This window comes from Anarrhichthys ocellatus, unplaced genomic scaffold (genome assembly GCF_004355925.1).
Source record: "Anarrhichthys ocellatus isolate YVR2014 unplaced genomic scaffold, GSC_Weel_1.0 scaffold141, whole genome shotgun sequence".
Taxonomy (NCBI): Eukaryota; Metazoa; Chordata; class Actinopteri; order Perciformes; family Anarhichadidae; genus Anarrhichthys; species Anarrhichthys ocellatus.
The window spans coordinates 347,941-357,893 of NW_022280171.1; the positions used below are offsets into that span (position 1 = coordinate 347,941).

The 9,953-nt window shown below is 41.6% G+C and overlaps 1 protein-coding gene across 1 annotated transcript; it reads right to left on the reverse strand.

Annotated features, from left to right (window-relative positions):
- Positions 1 to 315: 315 nt before the first annotated feature.
- Positions 316 to 9,646, reverse strand: LOC116400007 (homeobox protein Hox-B7-A-like). The gene is made up of 2 exons (XM_031877597.1): positions 8,949 to 9,646; positions 316 to 1,775 (listed from the first exon to the last, which is right to left on the reverse strand). Exons 1-2 carry the CDS (start codon positions 9,481 to 9,483, stop codon positions 1,501 to 1,503), a joined length of 810 nt encoding a protein of 269 aa, XP_031733457.1. The 5' UTR covers positions 9,484 to 9,646; the 3' UTR covers positions 316 to 1,500.
- Between the last annotated feature and the right edge of the window lie 307 nt (positions 9,647 to 9,953).

Sequence of the window (9,953 nt, forward strand, 5' to 3'; positions counted from 1 at the left end):
GCCCAAGAGAGAAAGGCTTCATGTGTTGGGCTCGTGACTGGACTGAATGACACACCTCACTCTGAATAATGGAACCAAATGAAGAAAGAAACACGAGCGGATGAAACTGTAGACTTCTCCACACTCATTATTCCAGATTTAGTGAAGTTATTGTCTCAGAGCTTTAACGATGACGTGTTATTCTGTTTATAGCGCAGTGTTATGTTCGTGTTGTGAAGTAGTTCTATCTTCAAACGGAACCTGAAAATAATGAAAAAAAGAAACAGCTGGGATGTGGGAACATTTCCAAGATATGACAACACATTCATTGCAGTTAAGGTTTTAATAATTATTTTTTTACATTTATTTTCTTCATTTTTATTTTTCATTTACATGCGCACTATTGTCTAAACATGTATGTATCAGGGCAACATGAAAACACAGGTGCAAGTACAAATAATTAAGACTCAGCCAATAGCTATTTAAAAAAGAACAACAACAAACCATTAATCCAAGCGATAGCCGGATCCACCAGCTAGACTGTAAACACACAGACAGGAAGTCATTGGCTCTCTGTTTAACTCGCTCTACTTTCTCTACCACTGGATTAGTAGCATTTCTAATTGATTATAACCAAACAGTAAGAATTAAAGGAGATCCTAACATCAAAATCTCCAAGAAATAATGATCAAACCCACATTCTTACTATTACAGTCATATTGAGCACATACACACGTCATATCTTTAGCAATGAGACCGATTCAGAAATATGAGTCATAGATTAAATATCTTTTTGAAAAACAACTGTTTTGAGGAATACAACTGAAAGGAGGAAGAGTGATCTAGCACAACAAACATCAGTAAGACCATAATGGAGCTCAGAATAACATAAAGTAAAACACAGTTCATGATATGAAAGCGACATTTTGTGATTGCTTTAAATACTCAGAACATTGTACAGAGTTTGGTTGGGAGGGTTTCTCTTGTAGTTCTAAAACATTAGAGATGCTGCCTAAATCTACTAAACATATGCTAATAATCGACACATGATCCCACTCACCGTAGACATCTTGTAACACTGCCGCTCCTCTCCCTCTCTGCTGCAGCTGGATGAGCCAGGTTGTTCTTATAACATGAGGGATGCTATCTGTGGTGGGACAGAACGCGACCCCACTCTTTGAATCAGGATCAATACATTTCAGTTTGACCTCTGAACAATTCCAGTATTTGAAACAAACCGTTGAGTTGTCTCCCAACGTCACTTATGATTTTGCGTTTAAAAGACTAAGAAGCTAAAAACATCATGATTGCGTTCTAAAATCTGGTGGTTAGGCTCCATGGTGGAAGTTAGTTCCTTCAATTAAGAGCTGCGTATGTACACACGGATGTAAAATTGCACATTATGATTTGATTTGAAGTGTTCATCTGCTCATACACACAGGCTGATAATACTTATTAGTCCCTAATTCACTGGTGAAAATGTTGAGAAAAAAAGAGCCAAGGTGTCCGGTAGAGTTAGTGTCACTCCTCTTCCTCCTCCTCCTCAGCCCCCTCTTCATCTCCAGTCATCGGTAAAGCTGCCGCGGGGGAGCCGCCCTCTGTCGCCCGGTTCTCCTTCTTCCACTTCATCCGCCGGTTCTGGAACCAGATCTTGATCTGCCTCTCCGTGAGGCAGAGCGCGTGCGCCACCTCCACCCGCCGCCGCCGCGTGAGGTACCGGCTGTAGTGGAACTCCTTCTCCAGCTCGAGCGTCTGGTGGCGCGTGTACGTCTGCCGCCCGCGCCTTCTGTCGGCACCTGCGCACGCAAGGACGCAGGTTATATCACGGATGAATCAGAGACAGCAGTTACTATGAACAACAATATCTTGGGTTATGTGAAATATTGTGCTTGGAAAATGTCTTTTTTTCTACCGTTAAATATTGAATTCCTTTTCCAGCAGGAGAAACATGTGAAACGTTGGCAGCGACAAAAGGTAGTGAAACCTTTAAGGTTAAACTCATTCTCCCGTGGTAAGTTTTTATTATTATTATTATGATTTTTATTTTACCTCACCAAGGTTTTTTATTGGTTCTGTTCAATATTTAGCTTTTTTGTTAAAATATAAAAAGCTGTTCATAAGTATTAAGTACAAAGTGTGATATGAGTTCAAAGTGTGCCTCACAAAGTCAGACACAAAGAGAATGGAGCCCTCTGATTCATGCTAATGTGCGGCCTGTTTTCGTGTTAAAGGCTGCAGACTGATCAGTGCGCCCCGGTATGTCCCCCCTTCATAGAGAAATTGACCTTTAACTTAAAGGTTTATGATAATACATTTAAACTTATCATTTCATGTTTATCATTTAAAATGTTGAATTTTTGATTCAGAGTTAGTATTTTGAATTAGTATTCCAAACATTCTTCTTTTTTCTTTTCTTTTTACTTGATCTGAAAAGGAAGTTTTACTTTGAAAGAGCACAACCAATCAGTGAGCTCGGAGGACATGGTGTCAGTGATCACGCAACAGCATCAGTAAAGTTCTCTTCAGAGCTGCTGCCACCAACCACTGAATTATCAGAAATATCCTAATTGAAAAAGTCCATCATTTACTCTGTCTGCATTGTTGCTCAATAATATCACGTTTCATTACATTTCAATTCAAATAAAACATTTTATCATTCAGACATATTGCATTTGCTATGAATTTAGCAATATCATAAAACATTTTCAACCACTTCATGAAAGAAGCCTCTGTCTCAATCCATAACTGTAATCTTTGAACTGACAGAAAGAATGTAATGAACACGTTTAACCCTTTAACTGCCTCCTTGCTTGGCTTTTCACTCAAACCTGCTGCCCCTTGTTGTCACCTCCACTTCCTGGCTGACACATTTGACTTGTGGGCTTTGTAAACACCATAAAGCGGTTAAATGATGTGGTTCAACTGTTGGTTCAGCTGCTGTCTGTCTGGCCCGGTGTTCAATGTTTACCTCGCAGACTTAAAGGAGGTGGAAGCAGGTTTGAATCAGCTTCATTATTTAAGGGGGATTTAAGGAGGAAAAGTGGGCAAAACTGCTTTAATGTTGTTGAATGACACTAGAGATCTGTTTACATTTATTTACACTACCTGCCTGAATGTCTTTGGCACATTTAAACTACCTATATTTATACACTACCTTGAATTTCCACATCCTGCATTTATATTTCCACTCGCTATATTTTCATTTACACTACCTGTGTTTATATTGAAACTGCTTGTAGTCATCTTTTCTTTTATTGCACTATATGTTCGTGTCATGTTTCCTGTTCTTTATGTTCATTCTTTTGCTTGCCACTTGGGACCAGTGAAGTACTTTTTTACTCCTCAACTGCACTTTTATTTATTTTTGAATGATGCATTTATTTATTCATTTGTTTATTTATTTATGAATTTTTTAATTTTTAGATATTTTTAAATTTTATTTTTTAAATTGTATTTCATCTCTTTCTCTCACTGCTACAGCAGGAATGCTGGAGCATCACTTGATTTGATTTAAAGAAGAAAAAGAAGAAAAATAATCTCCCTTGCTCCTCATGTGAAATGTGCATGAGTCAGCGATTGAGTAAGAACAGCAGAGAGCACGTGACCTTCTGTCCTCACGAGGTCAGAGCCTGAAGGTTAAGGAGAAACTGGGTCACATTTTCAACGGCCACGCAAACCTCCAAAAACCCCTTCCCTCTGCAGAGTCCTGTGAAAAAAAGAGAAGCTGAATCTCTTCAGGTGAGTTGGAGCAAACTGGAGCTTTGAGTTGTGGATGTTACAGTATATTCAGAATCAGAAACCCTCAAACTCTTCACAGATGAAATACACCTGGTTTGTAGATTTCTGCTGGGGCCTTTAACATGAACCCTGACTCACACTGCAATAGACAAAGCAGCTCTGTGGCCGTCTGTGCATGTACATTAACGGCATTAGCTGCTGTTTAGTGAGGCCTCATAAAGGTGTGATGGAGGATTTTCTGCAGTGAGTAGATGGGAGCAGCAAGGAGGATGAAGACACGGGGAGTACAGAGTGATGTCTGCTCATCTGATGGACAACCTTCAGTCTAAATGTTTTCACTTCTCAAACGGGAAACACGTCAGATGAACAGGCTAAACACTTTCAGTAATAGCTGCCATGGTTTGGATTGATTTTTTCTGAAATGTGATGTTTGAATATGCACATGAGGCATTGTCTTCTCAAATATGTGCCATTTTAAATGCATACATTTCCAGAACATGTGAAATTGGATAAAGCCAGCTGGTTGAAATTTGTGTGTCACTTTGTTGACATGTTAGAGTCTTTACAGGGAATTTCATGAATAAAACGATACTCTCAACAAAATGCTTTTATTAATAGAATGTTGTATAAATCAGGCTATGAATGAGTGAAACTGTAAAGTTTTGAATGAAAGTAATACTGAAGTGAACATTTCCAAGAGAAACGAGATATATATATATATATATATATATATATATATATATATATATAGTAAATGTACATACAATTAAAAGACACAACAGGTGAATAGGGTAAAAAAAAATCTAATATCACCATGGAAGTTTTATAAAATGTTATGCTTAAATATGCAAATGAGACATTATTTAATACCTTATAAATTTAGCAGAAATCTACAGACGCTAATAGACAAAGTAATATAATAAACACCTCAATGTGTATTTTGGATGTTTTCAGTCAGAAAGACGACAAAATCTCAGATTTGACCAGTGACTGAAAAACAAAGATTTGTGTGTCTCTTAAGCCACTGCAGGCAGGACGGACACTGAGCTCATGTCCTCTGCATTTTTTTCTGGGAATTTGGGGTTCTAGCAGCCACAGGGTGAGTTTACTGTCTCCAGACATGATGGGTATTTTACAGGCTGATCCAATAGACCTTTGACTACTTTTAGACCCCAACATCAATATAATAATCAATTAATAGAGGATAGGGATTGGTTTTGAAAACCTTACCTTCGTGGATATATTCATGTTTTTTTAATATAAAATATAAACTTTTCTTGATTCAAAACAGAAACTATCTGATCAAAAAGGTATGGAAATGGAATGGAAAGAGTATTATTTTCATAATATTAAATTAAAAGCGGGGGGTGAGGGTTAAAGGGCTCTGGGTCGTGACCTCATAATGCTCTGTACAGCCCTGTATGACAAAGACATGTGATGTACAGAACTGAACGGCTCTGTGTATTTCTGTCTGTGTGATGGTGCGTTCAGGCCGCCCAGAATGCAGTGCGTTTAACTAGTGCTACGAAGATACACTTCAAATAGGATAATAAAGCTTTTCATTTGATATGGCTTATTTCTACTTCCTTTTATTTATTTATTTTACTGTTTCTCTCTCTTTTCTTCCTCTCTCTCTCCCCCACACACACACCCACACACCCACAGAGGTAGAGTCACATTTGATGTGCTTTCTCGCTGCAGCTCTACTTTTATCACAAGTTAGTTTCTATTAATTACAGAATACATCTTTGACCCCTGTTGGTTTTTCCATTGGTCGACATTATATTCACTCTCCGTTGCATGTTTTACTATGGTTTTATTTAAATAATTTCATATTCATCTGAAGAAAACATGTATGGAAATATATCCAAATTGAGCTTGTTCTGTAGTAAAGGTCAAACTTGAGTAAAATAAAAGAATGTAGTGCGTATGCGTTACTGCTATTAGCTAAATAATATTCAATGTTTTAGTATTTGCACTTGCATTCTCTGTGCAATGAGGGCTTGAGCTCCCAACCTCAAATAAAATAATTAAAAAATCACATTATTTGGTAGCATTGGCAGCATTGGAGCCGGAGACACCAACAGACTTAACAAACTGTTTAAGAAGGCCGGCTCCATCATTGGCTGCAAACAAGACTATCTGGAAGAGGTGGTGGAGAAGAGGACACTGAAGAAACTATTATCCATATTGGATAACCCGGACCACCCTCTCCACCACCTACTGCAGGGACAGAGGAGCACTTTCTCCAACAGACTGATCCAGCTCCGCTGTCACAAGGACAGATACAGGAGAACATTCCTTCCCTCTGCAATATCACTTTATAACAAATCACCGCTGGCCAGATCATCCTCCACATAATTACACACTGCTACACTGTCGTTTGCTGGGGTTGATATTTTATTTTTGCTCTACTGTTTTTCACTGTTTTTTCACCTAGTCAGTTAATTTTACACTATTCTATTTCATTGTATATACTGTGCATTTTTGTTGTTTTATCTTATATATTCTATATTCTGATATTTAATTTGTCCTACTCTGTTATTCTATTGTATATATTGTGCATTTTTTAAGATTTAATATTTTGGTTACTCTGTTACTTTGCTTCTTGGTGTGTCTTGCTGCTGTAACATACAAATTTCCCCCTGGGGATGAATAAAGTACATATCTATCTATCGAAAAAAATTCTTTCTCTATTTACTGTAACAGAATGCTTTATTTTGAAATATCTTCACAGAGTCCTGCTGTGCTTTTAAAGCTCGCATTAGATCTATTTCCTCACGATCAGGTTTCTCTACAGTACACAGTTTTCCTCCTGTCTGATTCTTCGCGCGTGAGCGTCTGCGCGTGTTTGTGAGCGCGCCACGGTTTATCGAAGGCAGCGGCCAGAATGTGTGGGGGACTGAGTGTCAGCAGCGGGGAAGTGTGTGTGATTGAGTGTGCCTAAGTGTGTGTGTGCTTATCTGTGCGCCACTTCCTCTTCTGCTGCACAGCCAGGCGTATGTGTGTGTGTGTGTGTGTGTGTGTGTGTGTGTGTGTGTGTGTGTGTGTGTGTGTGTGTGCGTGCTTGTGTGTGTGCGTGTGTGCATTGGTAATATTTTTCTGCTCTCGCGCTGTCGGCAATGATTTGTTCGCGCTCGAGCTCGAGTTGGAATTCTCTGGCAATCAACAACAAGAAGGGATTGTATCGTGCCCACACACACACACACACACACACACACACACACACACACACACACATACTGACACACACACACACATGTGTGTGTTTTATATGTGCACGTGCGCGTAGCTGTGACAGCTCGAGCGCCTGCTTTAATAAGCGCCCATGCGTTTGTTTTATTCGCCGCTGTTAACTGGAACATCCGGGACTTTTTCTCCCCAATCATCTTTGCCAGCCTTGGACTGGAATCGGATCTAAATTAAAATCTATAAATTCATTAAACAGGCTGGCTGGTTCGACCCCATATCCCCTCCCTCCTCTCAGAGTAATAATATGTGAATACAACGCACACACACTGTGGAGGGAGGAGGGAGGATAAACATGTGTCTGCCTGTTTTATTCACATATTTTATATTGTATTGTAATACAAAAAAATTGGTTCTACTTAACGTTTTTATTTTATTTTATTTTATGCTACGAAGTAATGTGACTCTTGTCAATATCTGACTTTCTTTTTGCAACTGAAAAATAGTTTCCGTCATATCCAGGTGATGATGATATTTCCCTGTGTAACATATATTTTTAATATGTCACAATATGTATTCTGTTTTATTTTATTTTTTCAAACCAAAAGCTGGGAAACAGCTTCGGTTTACTTGATAGCAAATAACACACTTTCAATTGCATGATGAATGATGATTTTCTTTTCTCTCTTTCTTTATCACGCAGCACTCTTGGACTTTGCTTTGTCGATTTCACTTTCTATCCCCCCCCCCCACACACACACAGGGCAGTGGGACTCGAGGATGGTGAGGTGATTGAAATTAATGAGGAAGCCTGCAGCGACGACGAGGGGCCGTCCAGTAGCTGCCAGGCTCCTAATGAGGAGGAACCGGATTTCTCCAAAACTATTTTCAGAGTGACTGAGTATGTGTGTGTGAAGTAATTCTGCTGGAGAGAACAAATAACAAATAACATCAAATTGAAAGAAGCTACCTGATTATTTGTAAGTTGTTAAATGGCCTCCCCCCCACAAAAATTAACCACATTTACGCATAATAATTCATATTCCACAAGCGCGCGTACGGCTTCTCCCACGAAAGGAGCAGAAAGCGTTCGTGTCTCCTTTGTGGTTCCACGTTGCTGTCTTTGAGAAAAACATCGTCGCTTTTACGCGCGTTTTACGCACACACTCACCACAATTCTCACTTTTTACGCCCTGCCACTCAATATTTCAACGTATAAAAGTGTTCTGTGTGTGTGTGTGTGTGTGTGTGTGTTGTTGTTGTTGTGGTTCGAGGCCCCGCGTCCATTCAGCATCCAGCCCGCTGCTGTAGCACAAAAGCCGCTTTTACAATCGGGGGAAAAGGGCAGGCATTCAGAGATCAAACCCTTCTGCTAATTTATAGTGTTTATAGTCTTTTAGCGGATTGTGGGCACAATGGCACAATGGGCTTTTCAGTGGTGCTAGATAGCACTGACAGAGAAACACAAGGCTATCGGGACGGTGAGGCCGCGCTGAGCAGGAGCCAAACACTGAATATGAGCGATAACCGCGAGCAGGAAGACTTTTTTCTGGAAGCTTTTGGAGGCTTTTCTTCAAACGATTTGGGATAATACTCCAGCACCCCTGCGCTCCCCTGTCCCCCCTCAAACACAATACCACCTAATGAATATTCACCGAGTCTTAAATTATGGTTTTATGGAGGTAGCAGAGCCATAAAAGGTCTGCAAAGAGAGAGTGAGAGGTTGTAAAAAAAGAAGAAGAAAAGAGCGACAGAGAGAAAGAGACAGACAGGAATAGTTCAGCTACCGGTAGTGGCCGCTGCGCAACCGGGCCAACAGTTTAAAGAGCATTTAACGTAATTATTGGGTCGAACTAATACCACCCCAACCCCTCCCCTCTCTCTCTGTCTTTCACGCACACCACTGTCATCCCTGCCCTCACCCCCTCTTTACGCAACTTCCTCCCTCACCGCTCTCTCCAACTCACCTGTGAGACCTTGCAAATGATCCCATCACCTCTCATAACTTGTTCTATTCCCATCCTTTTCCTCCCTCTCCTCACCTGTGCTTCTCATCCAGGGGTAAATCCGTGGCTCCTCCTCGTTTAACTGCCGCCGCTGCTGCTGCTGCTCCAGGCAACTCTGCCTCCTGCAGGCCGGCTCAGAGAGCCCGGCCAGCGGGCAGAGCTGAGGCCGACCGGGGAACCGCTCCGCGGCGCATCCCTGCAGGGAGAAACTCGGTGGTCCGGCTGCGGGCTCCTCAGCGGGGTTGGAAGGATGCGCGCTGGGTCGTGCGATCCCACCGCTCCGGTTCGGTCCCGACAGAGACCAACAGAGCGACGAGGAAGAACAGGAGGGGATGAAGGAGGAGGAAGGAGATGAAGGAATGGAGGACGGAGGTAAAGTGCCGCCTCTCCCACCGGAGGCATGGAGGTGATATCCGTTGGACACGAGGGCGCACGAAGAAGACGCGGCAGGAGCAGTGAAAGAAGTCGGGAAGGGAGAAGTTGGAGGGTCTGCGAAGATAAGTGTAGAGCAGCTCGCGGCGGCTCGCTGGTATTTGGAAAACAGCGCGTTGGCGAAGTCGAGCGAACTCATAATTTGGCGCCGATGATTTGTAGCCCCAGGGCGCTTTAATGTCCACTTTTTTTTACGAGGCACCGTGAATTATCGGCGGGGCATTACTGTCTAGATTTACACCAAAAAAAGCACCCACCCACTCTCCTCCTCCCCTCCGTACGTGAGTCGCGGACCACGTGACCACGTGTCCATGTGATGTAAAAATGCCCAATGGCTGACGGGGTTTCCCCAGGAAGCAATCTTACAAAGGATGAAATTAGAAGTGACCGCTGCCACACACACACACACACACACACACACACACACACACACACACAGCCACACACACAGAGCATACAATTCCAATCTATATGATACAATCAACACGCAGCAGCTCGGAACGTGTCCACTAATCACCGAGCGCATGTAGAGCTCCGAAACAAAACGGCTGAGGCTGACAAACATCCAGCGCACACTTAAATATTTTCTGTCCTGCTTGCTGGGTTGGA